This window comes from Muntiacus reevesi, chromosome 3 (genome assembly GCF_963930625.1).
Source record: "Muntiacus reevesi chromosome 3, mMunRee1.1, whole genome shotgun sequence".
NCBI lineage: Eukaryota > Metazoa > Chordata > Mammalia > Artiodactyla > Cervidae > Muntiacus > Muntiacus reevesi.
This window is the reverse complement of record NC_089251.1, coordinates 55,114,062-55,130,825: the sequence shown is the minus strand read 5'-3', so window position 1 is coordinate 55,130,825 and position 16,764 is coordinate 55,114,062. Positions and strand designations below refer to the sequence as shown.

The window sequence follows — 16,764 nt, the reverse complement described above, 5'->3', positions numbered from 1 at the left end:
GGTTCGATCCCTGGATCAGGAAGATCCCCTGGAGTAAGAAATGGCAACCCACGCCAGTATTCTTGCCTGGAAAATTCCATGGACAGAGGAGCCTGGCAGGCTACAGTCCTTGGGATTGTAGAGTCAGACACGACTGAGTAAGCATGCTATGATAATGGTCTATTGTGGGGTTCATTCTCTGTCTGTACGTGTAGATTGACTTTATTCTTCATAACCCATTCTGTGTCGTACCTAGTAATATGGATATTCTATAGTTGATTTAACTGTCCCTCTAATGGCAGATATTTAATGAGTATCCAGTTATTTTCCTTTTTAGCCACACCATGCAACTTGTGGGATCTTAGTTCCCTTTTATTCCTAGCATAGTTTATGACCAGAAAGTAAATTATACACTTCTACAGTATTAGTGCAGGAAGAGACCTAGAATCTTGTCTGGCATCCTTGTTTTTTTTTTTAAATGAGATATAATTCATACCATAAACTTTACCATTTTTAGTAAGTGTATAATTCAGTGCTTATTTTTAGTGTATTCTCTGTGGTGCAACCATTTCTACTAATTCCAGAACATTTCCATAATCCCCAAAAGAAACTCTGTTCCTATTAGCATTCAGCCCTAATTCCTCCCTCCCCCATCCCCTGGAAATCACTTTCTGTTTGCCTGTTTGAGACATTTCATATAAATGGTATCATACAATAGGTACCTTTTTATAGCTTGTTTCTTTTAGTTAACATAATGGTTTCAAGATTCATTCATGTTGTAGCATAAACAGTACCTCATTTCTTTTCTTTTTTTTTTTTTAAGTAGAAGTTAAATTTATAAACATTTAAGATAATTTGAGAAATACACAGCTTAAAAGATAACCAATGTGGTATGTTGTAACTAAGGAAAAAACCCCCATAATTCCTGGTTATATTACTGTTCTGGCTCATCAGAATTCACAGCATATGTGGGGTTCTCTCATGGCCAATGAGGTCAAGCAAACGTAATAGAAGGTGCTCCAGGCTGACACACTTCTTCATCATGCAAATCTTCTGGTAGCTCCTTTTCGTCCTCATCAGGGAAAAATGTTGGAAATGGTAGATTTTTACAGAAATCCTTATATGCAGGCAGTATAGAATCTTTGATCTTTACTAAGCAGTTTTTGTGTCCAGGTACAGAACCATTGACATAGATTATATTGTGCTTTGTGTTTATTCGCCACACTTTTAGTCCAAATGCTGTCCTATCCATATTCCCCAATTGTCCAGGCATTTTAGTTTCAGGCCAGACTCTGGCAACATCACCAGTTGAAATAGCTCCAGGCCTCCTGTGAGTTTTTGTTTGACCATGAGTAGCCGGCTGGCCTTTAAATCCCCATCTTTTCATGACACCTTGAAAACCTTTAACCAATAGTTTTGACTGTGACATCCACATACTGTCCTGGGCGAAAGTGAGCAGCATAAAGAGGAGTACCTGGCTTAATAACAGCATTATCTGTTATGTTAAACATTTTAACTTTCTGCTTTGGTGACAATCCAAGTTCCTGGTAAAATTCCAATATAGGTGTAGATTTATGGAAACGTGACACAGTTTTTCCTCCTACAGTCAGGGCTGCCATTTTTCCATTATGATTTTCCTTTGGAGTATATTTTAGGACATGACAGTCTTGTACCTGAAGTAATGTGACCACATGCTTCTTACCATCTTTGGTCCATAAAGGCATCATGCCTAACTTCAGTACAATAAGGCCCACTCTAGAGGAACCTGGTTCCCAAGGATGTATAGGCCACGCCTCATCTTTCAGAGGGCAGAGTTTACTTGCTAATTGGGCTTTATGTTCATCAGAGACCAATTGCTTAACAAAGGAAACATTCTCTTCAGAAAGATGCTCATCCCACCAAGTACCACTCTTGCCATGGAGACTTCTAACCAAAACCCAGATGTCTGTTCTGTTTCCCGAGCCCAGGGCAGTGCCCAGGCCACCCGTGCTGCGGTCCAGCACCCGGGCGCCAGCCCAAGCCAGCAGCCTCCCAACTGGGCATAGTGAGGCCGGGAGAACGCAGCCCCTTCACCCTCGGGCGCCCTGCCGCTCAGCTTGGCTTTCACGGCGCCCCAGCGACCATGTCCCAGTCCTATGAACTATCTGGAGCTGTCCCGCAGCCTCCCACACTACCTTCCAGGACGAGAAAGAAGCAGTATCCCATTTCTTTTTGTGGCTGAATAATATTCCATTGTATGGATATTCCATATGTTATTCACTTGTCAGTTGATAAATGGATAATTTCGCTTGTTTTCCACTTTTTGGCTGTTACAAATAAGACTGCAGTAGGTATTTGTGCATAACTGGTGCATGAAACTGATGCATTCATTTATATGAATATGTACTTTCAATTCTCTTGAATATATAGCTAAGAGAGAAGCCACTGGGTCATAAGGGAATTCTGTGTTTAACTTTTTTGAGGAACTAGCAAACAGTTTTCCAAGGCAGCTTACAATTTTACATCCCCACCAACAGTACATGACGGTTCTAATTTCTCCATATTCACTCCAACATGTATTTTTCTTTTGTTTTTAAAATAACCATCTTGGGGGAGTTCTCTGGCAGTGTAGTGGTTAGGACTTGGCACTTTCACTGCCAGGGCGTGAGTTTGAACCCTGATCAGGGATCTAAGATCTTACAAGCTGAGTGGCACACCCAAAAAATAATAATAATGATAATAATAATAAAATAGCCATCTTAGTGGGTGTGAAGTAGTCTTTCATTATGGTTTTCATTTGCCTTTTCCTAATGATTAATAATATTGAGCAGCTTTTCATGTGCTTACTGGCCATTTGTAATATCTTCTTTGGAGATATGTCTATTCATGCCTTTTTCCCATTTATTAATTGGGTTGTTTGTCTTTTTATTGTTAAATTCTAACAGTTCTTTATATATTCTGGCTACCAGATCTGTATCACATATATGATAACACAGGTATTTTCTCCCATTGTATGAGTTCTTTTTTCCTTTCTTGACAGTGTCCTTTGACACATCATTTTTTAAAATTTTTATGAAATCCTATTTACTTTTTTTTTTGGTTCCTTGTACTTTTGGTGTCATATCTTAGAAACTTTTGCCAATTTCAAGGTCACACAGATTTACAGCTGTGTTTTCAACTAAGAGTTTTATGGTTTTATCCCTGACATTTATGTCTTTGATCTTGATCCATTTTCAGTTAATTTTTCTCTGTATTATGAGATAGGGGTCCACCTTTATTCTTTTGTTGGTAGATATGCAGTTGTCTCAAAATCATTTGTTAATAAAACTATTCTTTCCCCATTGAATGTTCTTAGCACTCTTGTTAAAAATCAATGAGCCACTGAGGTATGGGCTTACTCTTAGACTCTTATTTCTGTTCCATTGGTCAGTGTGTCTGTCTTTACGCCAATGAGTGCTGTGTGCTGTCGCTTCAGTTGTGTCCGACTCTTTGTGACCCCATGGACTGTAGCCCGCCAGGCTCCTCTGTCCATGGGGATTCTCCAGGCAAGAATACTAGAGTGACTTGCTGTGCCCTCCTTCAGGGGATCTTCCCAACCCAGAGATCGAGCCCATGTCTTATGTCTCCTGCATCAGCAGGCGGGTTCTTTACCACTCATGCCACCTGGGAACCTATGTCCTGATTATTGTAGCTTTATAATAAATTTTAAAATCTGGAAATATGAGTCCTTCAGCTTTGTCTACTTTCTCAAGATTGTTTTGACCATTTGGGGTCCCTTGCATTCCCATTTGAATTTTAGGGTCAGCTTGTTAGTTATGCAAGTTGGAACTTTAATAGGGATTGCATTGAATCTGTAGATCAATTTGGAAAGTGTTGCCATCTTAACAGTATTAAATCTTCCAATCCATGATGTCTTTTCATTTACTTAAATCTTCTTTAACTTCTTTCAATAGTGTGTTATTGTTTTCCACTTAAAAGTCTTAGACTTTTTTGGTTGAATTTATTCCTGAGTATTTTATTCTTTGTGATTCTATTGTACGTGGAATTGTTTTTCTAATTTCATTTTCAGATTGTTCATTGTTAATGTATAGAAGAAATATGATTGATTTTTGAATATTGATCTTATATCTTCCAGTTTTGCTCAAGTCATTTACTAGTGCTAACAAGTTCTTCTGAATTCTTTCAGGTTTCCTCTGTATAAGGTTATGTCATCTGCATTCAGAGGTTGTTTACTCTCTCACTCTCTAATCCGAAAACCTTTTCTTCTTTCCATGCCTGATTGCCCTGACTCAGACCTCTAGAACATTATTGAATAGAGTGGCAAAAGCATGCATTCTTTCCTTGTTCCTGATCTTAGAAAGCATCATTCTTTGCTTACTGAAAATGGCAGTGGTAGTTTTTTACATCAGTGCCTCCCCTTTATCAGGCAGATGATGTTGCCGCCTCTTCCGAATCTGTTGACCGTTTGTATTGTGAAAGGGTATTGAGATTGTCAGATGCTTTTCCTGCTCCCTTGATTTTACAGATGAAGTGGCAGGTCCGTCTCCTTTCCTTACATGTATTGGCTGCATGTGTTAGCCATCTCCCAGACTTTCCATCCCGACTGTGCCCAGCTGGCAATTCCCACTGTGCAGGTGGCACTGTGGTTTAAGTACAGCTCGTAGTCAGCATCCTGGGAAGTCACCCTCCTAGCTTTCCTCCTTACCCTCTGTCCTGGCAGTGCCGGCCTTGTGAAGACTGAGGGCCAAGACCTTCCTGGTCATCTTCAGATTTTCAGACAGATAACAAGGAGTATTGTCTGCTTTCTGTAACAATGTTGTTGCCAGTTGTCCCCTGGCTCCTGGTGCACATGCATGAAAAGACAGCTGCTCTCATAACCGCCCTACCCCAATTGTGTACATACAGATCCTTCTTTATGGGCCTGGTACAGGCATACAAAGAGCTGTCCATGCCAGCAGATGGCTCCCAATGCCTCCAACCCTGCCCCGCCTACCCACCCCCTCGCTGCCCCAGGACCTGTCCAACCGGTCTGCCTGCCTCAAGCGTATTGCTTCCTTGGGAATGCATGCCCTTGGCCTCTCCAGAACTGACCCATAGTCATCCCAGGTACAGCTGCTCCCATGTGGGCTGCTTGTGAAGTTGACCTCCTGTTAGTAGCTGCAGAGGTGGTGCAGTGATAAAGAATCTGCCTGCCTATGCAGGAGATGCAAGAGATATGGGTTCGATCCCTGGGTTGGGGAGATTCCCTGGAGGAGGAAATAGCAATCTGCTCCAGTATTCTTGCCTGGAAATTTTCCATAGACATAGGAGCCTGGCAGGCTGTAGTACATGGGGTTGCAAAGAGTCGAACACGACTTTTTGAGCATTCTCACACATAGAGTGAATGAGAGCTTCCCAGGTGGCTCAGTGGTAAAAAATCTGCCTGCCAGTGCAGGAGACACAGGAGAAGCGGGTTAGATCTCCAGGTCAGGAGGATCCCTTGGAGAAGGAAAGAACAACCCACCCCAGTATTCTTGACTAGGAAATCCCATGGACAGAGGAGACTGGCAGGCTACAGTCCATGGGGTTGTAAAAGAGTCGTACACGACTTAGCGACTCAGTAGCAACAGATTGAGTGGATGGCCATACTGATTTAAGCAGGAGAAGGACTCCCCAGCCTTTCAAGTAGCCATAATTAATTCCAGTCAAATAAATCAATTTCTGGGATCAGCTTTGTAACAGTGAATCATGTGGAAGCCCATCGGGTGGCCAAGCTATCACCTCACCAGTGTGCCCTGTGATGGGCCTCACACAGAGACTCCGTCCTGCGTGCTTTCTGCTCACGTTGCCTTAATGACTGCTTCTAAAGTGCCAAGTCTTCTTGTCAGTGTCACTTGGGAGGCTTATTCTCTGCATCATTGATTTAGCCTTGAAGTCCAGGCCAGGAATGTGTTGGGTTGACCAAAAAGTTCATTTCGGTTTCTCCGTAACATTCTATGGGAAAACCCAAAGGAACTTTTTGGCCAGGTCAGTGTGTGGAACAAGGGATCCTGCTAAAAGTGAAATCTGAGCATGTCACTCCTATGATCAAAACCTTCCAAATACTTCACACTTGAATGAAAAGCCTCCTGCCCGAAATGAATGATCTGACCTCCTCAGGGCTCCCGTCTCCGTTGTGGTAAGGCCCTGCTTGTCTTATTCAAAATCCCAGGTATTCTCTCTTCCCCCTGCTCTACCCTAGCTGTTCCTTCCCCGCTTTATTTTCCTCCAAAGTGTGGATCCGCTTAGGACTGGAGGCTCCACTGAGGGCAGCGACTGTTTTATTCACCACTCCCCCCAGTGCCTGGTTCATAGTAAGCACTCGATATATAATTGCTGAATGAATGAACGGATTGTAAATGTATTCTATGCATGCGCAAGCTAAGGCTGAGAGCATAACCGTTTGCCCCGCAACTCATAACCAGTATGATGGAGTGGACATTGGGACACCCCCTGCGTCTCAAAGCTTCACTGCAGTTCGCTTTTCAGTCAGATACTTGGGCCTCCTCTGTGAAGCTCTTTCGAGGGAAAGCTCTGAGTTCTTAGTCTTCACATCCTTTCCTCCTTGGCGCCAGAAAGTCAACGCTATTCTGCAGGAGGATGTTACTGATTGTATGTGATAATTGTCACGTGCTTTGACGTGGCCTGAAAATGGGAGGAGGATGCTTCTGACGAGCGTTCCTGGACCTTTGCCCCAGTGCTGGGGCTGACATGTCAGCGCTGCCTTAGCCTCCCTCAATCCTGTTGTCCTTGTTTCTTTTTTTTTTTTTAAACCACATACAAATTTAAATCTTTCTGTGCTATGAGCCCACAGCAATTTATTTTCCTTTTCTTCCCTTGGTCTATTCAGGAATTTAATTTTCAGGTTAGGGGGTGATGCTCTCTAAGATGAAGTGAGGTTCTTAGTGGTGTGTGTTTGTTTCTAATCCTGTTGTTGTTCACTTGCTCAGTCATGTTTGACTTTTTGTGACCCCTGGACTGCAACACATCAGGCTTCCCTGTCCTTCACTATCTCCCAGAGTTTGTTCAAACTCATGTCCATTGAGTCAGTGATGCTATCCAACCATCTCATCCTCTGTCACCCTCTTCTCTTGCCCTCAATCTTTCCTTGCATCAGGGTCATTTCCAATGAGTTGGCTCTTCGTATCAGGTAGCCAAAGTTTTGGAGCTTCAGCATCAGTCCTTCCAATGAATTCAGGGTTGATTTCCTTTAGGACTGACTGGTTTGATCTCCTTGCTGTCCAAGGGATTCTCAAGAGTCTTCTTCAGCACCATAGTTTGAAAGCATCAATTCTTCAGTGCTCAGCCTTCTTTATGGTCCAACTCTCACATGCTGTACATTACACATAAGTCACATAAGCAGAAAAGTAAAAACTGAGATCAGCTTGTCCCACAGACAAGAAACTGTCCCTTTGTTGGTGGTGGTGGTGGTGGTGTTTGGTTGGTTTGTTTTTTCTGCTTCACCTACAGCTCATCAGAATGGAGTTGTCTGCCTTTCAGGATTAAGAAAGACAAGCAGACCTAAAAGGAAACATCTCAGCTTTTCTTCCTGCCATCAGCTTTGTCTTCTTTTTCTTTCCAGGTCGTGTCCACATTGCTCATCAACATAATCCCGGAGGACCATATCCCCCTGAACTTGTCGGGAAAGGCGAAGATCGGCGGAAAGGCCTGGGTGAAGGAGCCTCCTCGGCCCGTTCCCGGCTTTAACCCCGACTCCATGTGTGAGTCCCAGGTATGGCTGCCCAGCTGTGTACGTTGGAGACTTCTAGTCCCAGGTTTAGGCGACTTGACTTAAAACCAAGACGGAGAAGTGGAGGCACATGTATAGAAAGAGGAGTCATGCCTCGAAGGAAGGAGTTGTACCGAGCTGTGTAGAGTCAACCACTAGTATTCCTTTTAATTTTTTTTTTTCTTTATTTATTTGGCTGTAGGCTCTACTAGATCTTAGTTTTGGCACATGGGATCTTCAATTGCAGCATGTGAACTCTTAGTTGTGGCATCCGGGATCTAGTTCCCTAACCTAGGGATTGAACCTGAGATCCCTGCATTGGGAGCTCAGACTCTTAGCCACCAGACCACAAGGGAAGTCCCCAACCATTAGCACTTGACTCTTATGTAAAGCTTATAACCAGCTTGGGAAGGCTCTTCCAGCAGAAGGCCTCAAACTTGACTCTGCAAAGCTTGGACATGCAGACCCTGAGACCCGTGATTGGCTGGCTCTCATCACCTTGTGCTGAGGTTTCACACCTCTCATCTCCATGCCTAGGAACCAGGCCTCGGCAGCATCTCCAGGACAACCAAACCCCAGGGACACAGCACTGTTGCAGGAGAGTGAGACTGTGACCCCACACTGAAGATTTCCAGGGCCTCATATGCTCTTGGTGGGGAAGTATCCCCAGGGCCCCCGCTCACAAGGGCTTTGTCACAGGGTCTAACACACATACCATTCATAATAGAACCCAAGCTGCCCCTTTTCTTTCCCTTCGTAGATCATATGATTAATGTGTACAGCACTCTTCTTTAAATTAGAAATCCTTTAAACTAGAAATTTAAATTGAGTTCTAAATTTAAATTTAAACTAGAAATCCTTCTTTGAATTAGCTTCTGATGCTTGAAACAAGCTTTAGGGAAGTACAAATTCAGGCCTTAAAGGATATTAGAAAGGTTATCTTTTTCTTACTCCCAAGGTTCCAGGGAGGAAGTACCTAGGCCAAGGTCACAGTTATGAAGTTTAGACTCAAAATGTACTCCTTTTCAGTCACAAAGTTTTTGTCAAGGATACGTGACCCCAAGTCAGAACGGACAGGTGATGGGAGTGGGGCCATGTAGGAACACACTGAACTGTCTATAGTTGGGGGGCGGCTAGTCCCCGAAAAAGAATTTTTTTTAATGTTCTTTTTTTTATGCTATTTATTTTATTTTTGGCTGTGCTGGGTCTTTGTTGCTAGGTGGGCTTTTTTCTCTAGTTGTGGAGAGCCTGGAGGCTACTCTCTAGTTGTGGTGCACAGGCTTCTCACTGCAGTGGCTCCTCTGATTGGGCAGCACAGGCCCCAGCAGTTGTGGCTCCTGGGCTTTAGAGTACAGACTCAGTAGCTGTGGCTCACAGACTTAGTTGCTCCAAGGCATGTGGGATATCCCCATGTCAGGGATCGAACCCATGTCTCCTGCATTGGCGGATGAATTCTTTACCACTGAGCCACCAGGGAAGCCCTGAATGTTGTTCTCTATGTGCTCACCTGCTTTATCCGCTTCTTTGCATCAGGAATTTGAGGCAGGTGAGGGTTACAAGGTCAGTAAGATACGGAGTGAGGGAGGGGCTGGGTGCTCCCCCCCAGCGCCAGTGGCCTTCCGTCCGCAGGTGATCATCAGAGCAGGGGAGCTGCTCTGCGGGGTGCTGGACAAGGCGCACTACGGGAGCTCCGCCTACGGCCTGGTCCACTGCTGCTACGAGATCTACGGTGGGGAGACCAGCGGCAGGGTTCTCACCTGCCTGGCCCGCCTCTTCACCGCCTACCTGCAGCTCTACAGAGGCTTCACCTTGGGTGAGTCAGCCAGGTGGCTCTGGGGCCCCACCCCGCTCAGTCTGCTTCCCCAGCCAGCACACCTGCCAGAGTGTCTCTCCCGGTTCCAGGGGAACAGCCGGGCTCCCTTCATGAGGGCATCTTCACGGGGCCACCAGTGACACTGCACAGCCTTGCTTCTTCTTGTGCTTCTGCAATCCCCCCCACACACCCATACACCCCAGTCTCTTCCTCTCTTCATAGAGCACAGGGTGACACCCCTTCCCCCATCTACATTTCCATTCTGTCCCTTTCTCAACGCCTTTCTTTATGGTCTCCAGTCTCCTAGACTCATTTTTCTTCACACTCATACCTCCATTCTCTCCTGCAAGTGCCCTTCCAGAATCTTCCGGGCACTCTGCGATTCACCTGGAGTCTTCCTGTTGTCAGAACAGCCCACATCTCCCGACACAGCGGGTTCTGTTGGAAATACCATGTTGAGGCAGACCTGTCAAGTGATCCTAAGACAGAAGGAGGAACTCTCTCCCTGGAAATGACAGCCCACTGTTTTAGGAAGTTGACTTTGATAAAGAAAATAAGGGGGCTGATATTTTCCATGCCGTGAGCTCATTCAGAGCCGTGTGTCTCTCGGTGTGCACAGCAGAGTCCAAGCCCTTCTGCAGTTTCCCATGCATGAGGAATGGGTGTCAGGCCTTGCACTGAGCAGGACCCCCAATAAGTGTGGGAATCATCCAGCTGATGAGACTGAGTTCATGGACTGGCTCACGTGCAGACAGGGAGCCTGTGGGTCAGCTCTTGCTCATTGGCCTGAAGCAAGGCCATCATAATTATAAAACTTATATTGTGGAAAAATCAAGATAAACACAGACATGAAAATAATTAAAATGCACCCAGCATTCAACTGCCAGAGATAACACCAATATTGACTTGGTACATGTCTTTCTAGACTTTCTAAGTACAAACATTTTCAGAAAAAAAGGGGTTCCTACAGTAATACCTAGTGTTTTGTAATCTGCTCCCCTCTACCATTTACAGATATGTTTTATAAATGTCCTTCTGTGAGCAGATATAAACTGACTTCCTCAGGACTGTGGCTATAAACTGTCCTGTTTTTGTAGATGTACCATGGTTTATTTTACCAGTTCCTGTTATTAGACATTTTAAGCTCTTTCTTGGTTCTCACAGTATTTCTCCGGTGAGCTTCCTTGAACAAATATCTTTAAAAATGGAAAGTAGATGGACTTCCCTGATGGCACAGTGGATAAGAATCCACCTGCCATTGCAGGAGACATGGGTTTGATCCCTGGTCCAGGAAGATCCCACAGGCCGCAGAGCAGGTAAGCCTGTGTGCCGCAAGTACTGAACCCTGCATGCCTAAAGCGTGTGCTGCACAGAAGAGAAGCCATCACAATGAGAAGTCCACGCACGGCAACAAAGACAACCCCCGCTCGCCACAACTAGAGAAAGCCTGAGCAAAGAAATGAAGACCAAGAGCAGTCAAAAGTAAATAAATTTTTAAAAAAAAAGTAGACGAAGAATCCACACCCAGACTGTGATGAGGACCGAACCTAACAATCAGCTATGCTCAGCACGTGATCCAAGGAGAAACTGGCCAAAGTGCAAAGACTGTCAAGCTTGGAGGGAAGTCCAGGCTAGTGGAAGTGCCTTCAGCCCTCGCAGCCAGAGGTCACTGAAGGGACAGCAAGATGGCCTGGAGCTGACCCTGTGGAAGGGCCCATTGTCTGGGTGTGGCTTGCTCACAGAGCGACAGATTCTTTCTCCTCCTCAAGTTCTTTAGAGGCACTCAGGCTTCCAGGACATTGCATGTGGGAGTCCCAGACATCTTAGCTCAGCTTTGCAATACGGCAGCCTTGAATTCCCTTCCCCCTGAGACCTTGACTGAGGGACTGTTGAGGTCAGTAGCTCTCAAATGTAGACAGAAAATAGTTCATTGAAAAATGAAGTGGGAAGACTTCCTGCCTAAGGTGGGGAACTCCTTAGCCCTTTGAAGCCAGAGGGACAGGCTTCACTGAAGTGGCCCAGGCACTCTTCCTTCTAGAGCAACAGAGAGGACCCTGCAGTGGTTGTCCCTGTCAGCCAGGCTTGGATGTGTCTGTGTGTGCTTGCCCACGGATTCTCACAGCTATATAGTGTGGTCCCTGCTGACATGTGATTTCTGGAAGTCAAAACCGGGATGTCTGCTTCCTCCCTCTTCTGTTTTCCTCAACCCCAGTTTTTCACCCAGAATGTCATCTTCACCTCTGTCCAATTCATCCAACGTGTTTTTTTGAATGGAGGACCTGTAGCTGGTGGCCAAGTATGGGACTTGGGCCTGGGTCGGCTTTCTACCTCTGTACCTGTGGGCTCAAGTTTGATCCTTAGCTTTGTCATTTGTAAGATGATAAGCACTTAAGAGATGGTAGCAGTCTCTTTGAGGTGACGGGAATGTCACCATCATTATTCATGTGCCCCCCGGGTGCCTGTTGCCGTGCCCCATGCCTTGACCTCACCAAGTTCACAACCTGGTGAGAAGTCAGGCCCGGTTGCATCCAAACTGGTCTGTTTTACTTTACAGGAGTAGAAGACATTTTGGTCAAGCCAAAGGCGGATGTCAGGAGACATGGGATCATTGAAGAGTCAACCCACTGTGGGCCCCGGGTAAGAAGGGCCTGAGGGATACCACTTGCTGCAGAGTCGGTCGGGCTCCAGCAGGATGGAGCCCACACCTTCCTCCCTTGCCTGCAGCCTCCAATGTTTCCTCTTTTAATCCTAGGCTGTCAGGGCTGCGTTAAACCTGCCAGAGGCAGCATCATGTGATGAGGTCCGAGGGAAGTGGCAGGATGCCCATCTGGGTAAAGACCAGAGGGATTTTAACATGATTGACCTGAAGTTCAAGGAGGAAGTGAACCATTACAGCAATGAAATTAACAAGGTTAGTCCAGTGGCATGTGCATCTACCACCACCATTTTGAATGCTTTTTTGTTTTTTGTTTTTTCTAATTACATTTTGAGTCTCACTCTGGGCCTCTTGGAGCAATTTGACTGTTGAACGCTGACTAGGTGAGACTCGAGATGGGGCAAGTAGAATTGATCACTTTGAAAAGCCAAGGGATTTGTACCCTCAGTGAGGGTCTCGAGAGGTCTTCCTTTGATTAATGCTGAGCATGAAGGCATTGCATTATTCTTTCTTTCTTTTACTTATTTATTTTTTGCCATGCTACCTGGCTTGCGGGATCTTAGTTCCCCAACCAGGGATTGAACCCAGGTCCTTGGCAATGAAAGTGCCTTGTCCTAAGCACTGGACCGCCAGGGAATTCTGCACTAGTCTTTTCCAGAGGCCTCTGCAGGGTGGAGGGTCACGGTAAAGGATCAGCACCTCCAGTGCTGCGTGTGTAGGAGAGCTGGGGTGAAGGCCCGTGTTTGAATCCTGGCTCTTCCATGGACTTGCTCTGAGATCTCCGGTCTTGTGTGATGTGAGCGGTCTGAGCGAAGTGTCCTCCCCTGGCGTAGGGATGGGAGGAGCACCTGCCTCACGGATTTGCTGGCAGGATTCAGGAACTCATCTGCACAGTGTCCTGGGTGAGGTCTGACCTTCCTGCCAGTCCTCCAAAGCCCCACAGCTGAGAAAGGAGAGGGAGCCCCATTCTTGCCCCAGAGCTGGGACTCCCAGTCCTGTGGCTTGAAGGAGCCCACCTGGCCCTCACCCTGGCCTTCTGGGCCTTGACACCCCACCCGAGGAGGAAGAGGGAGGACCAAGCCCAGCAGAAGTCCATGTTTGCTGACTCAATTCTGACTAGCTGTCAGCAGACCTTGTTGGTACAGTTCTGTCCTTGCGAGGTGAGGTTCCTTCCAGCCTTCCAGCATTGCTTGAGAATGGGGAGGTTCAGCTTCCAGGGCTCACTGGGGGTACTGCACGTGGGGCGTCATCTCAAGCATCTCAGGATTACTGTATTTCTTTTCCTCTGTCTCTTCACATCAACTTTGTCTCTCCTGTGTGAGGGTGGGTGTCTGCATCCCAAGGCAGAGGCTTAGATAAACTCAGAGCCACCCCCCACCTCTCCACAGCATCTCCCCAATCCACCTGGGGGCTTTGGCTACTCTTCTGCCCCAGGAACTGAAGTGAAGCACCTGTTTGGCACTTGGGCAGCATGTTGGCAGATAGGAGTATGACATTGGCACTGGTCATCATGGCTGCTTGTCCAGGGCCAGGCCATGCTCTGGTGGGTAAGTTCCCAAGGGCACCACCTTAGGTTTTATTTTTAATCAGCTGCATTTCAGCATCACAAACTAAAGATGGTTGCCCCTCTGCATCTGCCTTCCAGCTTCCTGGCGGAGGTGTTGAAAGCATGGCACCCGGAGCCACTCTTTAGACCTCTTTCCAGGGCTTCCAGCCAAAAGGTTAATGCCAACAAGACTTCTCCTTAACCTCAAATGGAATCTGGCACTGCTCTCCAGATTCATAGTCTAAATGGGCTCCTGCATTTACCTTCTAAACCTGAGATTCCCAAGGAGGAGTCGCTGACTGATGTGTGTGTTCCATCCGCAGGCATGCATGCCCTTTGGCCTGCACAGACAGTTCCCAGAGAATAATCTGCAGATGATGGTGCAGTCTGGAGCCAAAGGTTCGACAGTGAACACCATGCAGGTGTGAGCGAAGGCGGGCTGGCTGCTTTGCAGAAGACTGGGATGGTTGTAGGAGGCACTTTTCAGATTTGTTTCTGTTTTTGAAAGAATCCATGTTCTAAGTAAAGCGTGGCAAGTACTGTGCAGTACAAAAATAAATGTAGAAATCAGTACAGGAGCTAACCGCTGTTAACATGCCAGTGTTGCAGACACATAAAGATAAATATCCAGATAGTGTATCGTGTGTGTACATGTTAAAGATAAATATCCAGATAGTGTATCGTGTGTGTACATGTTAAGTCGCTTCAGTCGTGTCCGACTCTTTGCGACCCCATGGACTGTAACCCACCAGGCTTCTCTGTCCATGGGATTCTCCAGGCAAGAATACTGGAGTGGGTTGCCATTTCCTTCTCCATAGTGTATCATATAGATGCCTATTATAAATTTAGATACTGTATGGTTACATATTTTCATGTTGCAGTGCTATCACAATGATTTCACAAATCTTAGCAACTTTTTTTAAAATTTGATGACCTTGAGAGAGTCTTAAGGACCATCTCATTGTTTGGTGAGTACAGAACAGTAGGAATGGGCTTTCAAGGCTCGAGGCCATCAGGAAGCCCTTTTGACTAAGTAAAATCCAGACACACTGCCCCTAAGAGCATCACTAGGCAGTTTCATTCTCTTTTGACCTGAGAATGTTCAGGATCACAATAAACTATATTTTCTGCTCATCTCAGTTTCCCCGTTAGGGGGGGTCCCTTTCAGGTATAACACGAGATTATTCTGAAACATGGCTGCTTTTGCAAAGCACTATCTATTTCAACTGACCCCAAATATGAAAATTCTAATCAGTCAGTGAAAGGAAGATACAGTTATTTTCCTGAAACATCAGCTTTCCTGGTTCATTAAGAAATGTAGGTTGACCTTCAGGAGCTCCATTTCTATGCAGTTTTTCTTGAAGAGAAGGCACTCCATCCCCTGCTGGGACAGAGCATCATTTAAGGCGTGTGTGGGTCTTCAGTTCCATCTGGGTTTCCTTTCTCTCAGATCTCGTGCCTGCTGGGCCAGATCGAATTGGAAGGCCGGAGACCCCCGCTCATGGCATCTGGCAAGTCGTTACCCTGCTTCGAGCCTTATGAATTCACCCCCAGGGCTGGTGGCTTCGTCACTGGCAGGTTCCTCACTGGCATTAAGCCTCCGGTATGTATTTTTTGGTTTTTCCTTTTGGCTTTCCTCCTCATTTCTACGCTCAGGGGTAGGAAGCCTGTGACCTACACCAACAGCTTTAAGCAAAGATAGTCAAGAAACGAATGCCACCACATCCTTGCTTACCCTATAGATGGCAGGGGCCCCTGAGGACCATAAGAGCCACATCATGTTCACCTTCGTAATGCCAGAGCCCAACGCAGTGCCTGGCACATCGTGGGAGCTCGGGCAGGATTGCTGATGAGTGGGAAGATTAAGATCAGTCCCAGCTCGACCTCTTCCTGCCTTGTCCCTTCTCTCAGCCGGTTCTTCCCTGCCTCTGAGGGCAGCTGGGGACAGGGAAGCCTTTCCCAGAGTGCTCTCCATTGCCAAAAGGAGCATCGCAGAGATTTAGTTTACAAAGCTCCCCTAAGAGAGCCTCATGGCTCTTCCTTGACCCTGGGGAAACTGACCAGTTGTAGCAAATGCCTAGTTTTTCCTCCATCAACGATAGAACTCTCCCCTAAGAGAAAGGGTTTCTCCTCACACTTTGGGAAATGGTTTTTCGATTAGTGCTTTCTGTTCCCTAGTCCAGTGCATCTCTGCAAAGACACCTCTTGTGGTCAGACAACTAAGTCTAGGTTGTGAAGAGGACTGACCTTTTGTGTCAAGGCCATTGGCTACTCCCAGAGCTTCTCTCTTGGTCTCACAGAGACTCTCCAGTGATTGTCCATGGCCTCTGGCAAAGGGTGGTGGAGAGCTGATGTAGACCAGAGAGTTCTAAACTCTAGCTGCAACCCCTAAGTGAATCATGAAACCATGGTAAAAGATAGCAGCTGGCTTTATGTGATGAAATAGAGTAGGGTGATAAAGAAGGCATCCGAGTGAGGCCTGGGGTTCTTTCATAAAGTTTCATAGTCTTAGCTTGAACCATGTATCCTTATCCACACACATGTGTGGATGTATGTACACGTTTGCCGATCATTGTTATAAACGCATGTCTCTATGTGATGAGGCAAAAGTGCTATTTCTGTTTGAAATATGGAGGGTGACGCTGAGGATGGACTCCTGAGAATGAGAACTAGCCCTTCTCCTCTACTTGTCCCTCCGCTCTCGGGCAGGATAAGACAGAGGTCACCGCATGGGAGGGCAGATGCCTCTGGCATCATCAGAGCCGTCAGAGCGGCTGGGGACATTGGCCTGAGCTGCCCTCCAGGAAGCAGGCTGTCCTCACTGTGCCACCCCTGGACCTTCCCGCTTCTCCCACAGGAGTTCTTCTTCCACTGCATGGCTGGGCGAGAGGGTCTGGTGGACACTGCTGTGAAGACCAGCCGTTCCGGCTACCTCCAGAGGTAAAAAGCACCTGCCCTGCCACCTTTAGATGGCTCAGTGTCCCAGGTCAATTCAACCTCGGTCACTTTTTCACATTTTCATTGCCAATTCGCTTAAGCTCCCT

At 46.4% G+C, this 16,764-nt stretch overlaps 1 protein-coding gene and 1 pseudogene across 1 annotated transcript in view; one reads left to right on the top strand and one right to left on the bottom strand.

Moving 5' to 3' along the window:
* POLR1A (RNA polymerase I subunit A) overlaps positions 1 to 16,764 on the top strand; it is an 85,027-nt gene that overhangs the window by 48,537 nt on the left and 19,726 nt on the right. Inside the window, exons 15-21 of the mRNA XM_065929127.1 lie at positions 7,559 to 7,708; positions 9,335 to 9,518; positions 12,073 to 12,155; positions 12,271 to 12,429; positions 14,044 to 14,142; positions 15,171 to 15,323; positions 16,578 to 16,660. Of these exons, the coding sequence (XP_065785199.1) occupies positions 7,559 to 7,708; positions 9,335 to 9,518; positions 12,073 to 12,155; positions 12,271 to 12,429; positions 14,044 to 14,142; positions 15,171 to 15,323; positions 16,578 to 16,660 (911 nt within the window). The remainder of the gene's footprint in view (positions 1 to 7,558; positions 7,709 to 9,334; positions 9,519 to 12,072; positions 12,156 to 12,270; positions 12,430 to 14,043; positions 14,143 to 15,170; positions 15,324 to 16,577; positions 16,661 to 16,764) is intronic.
* On the bottom strand, positions 796 to 4,721 carry LOC136162765 (large ribosomal subunit protein uL3m pseudogene; annotated as a pseudogene).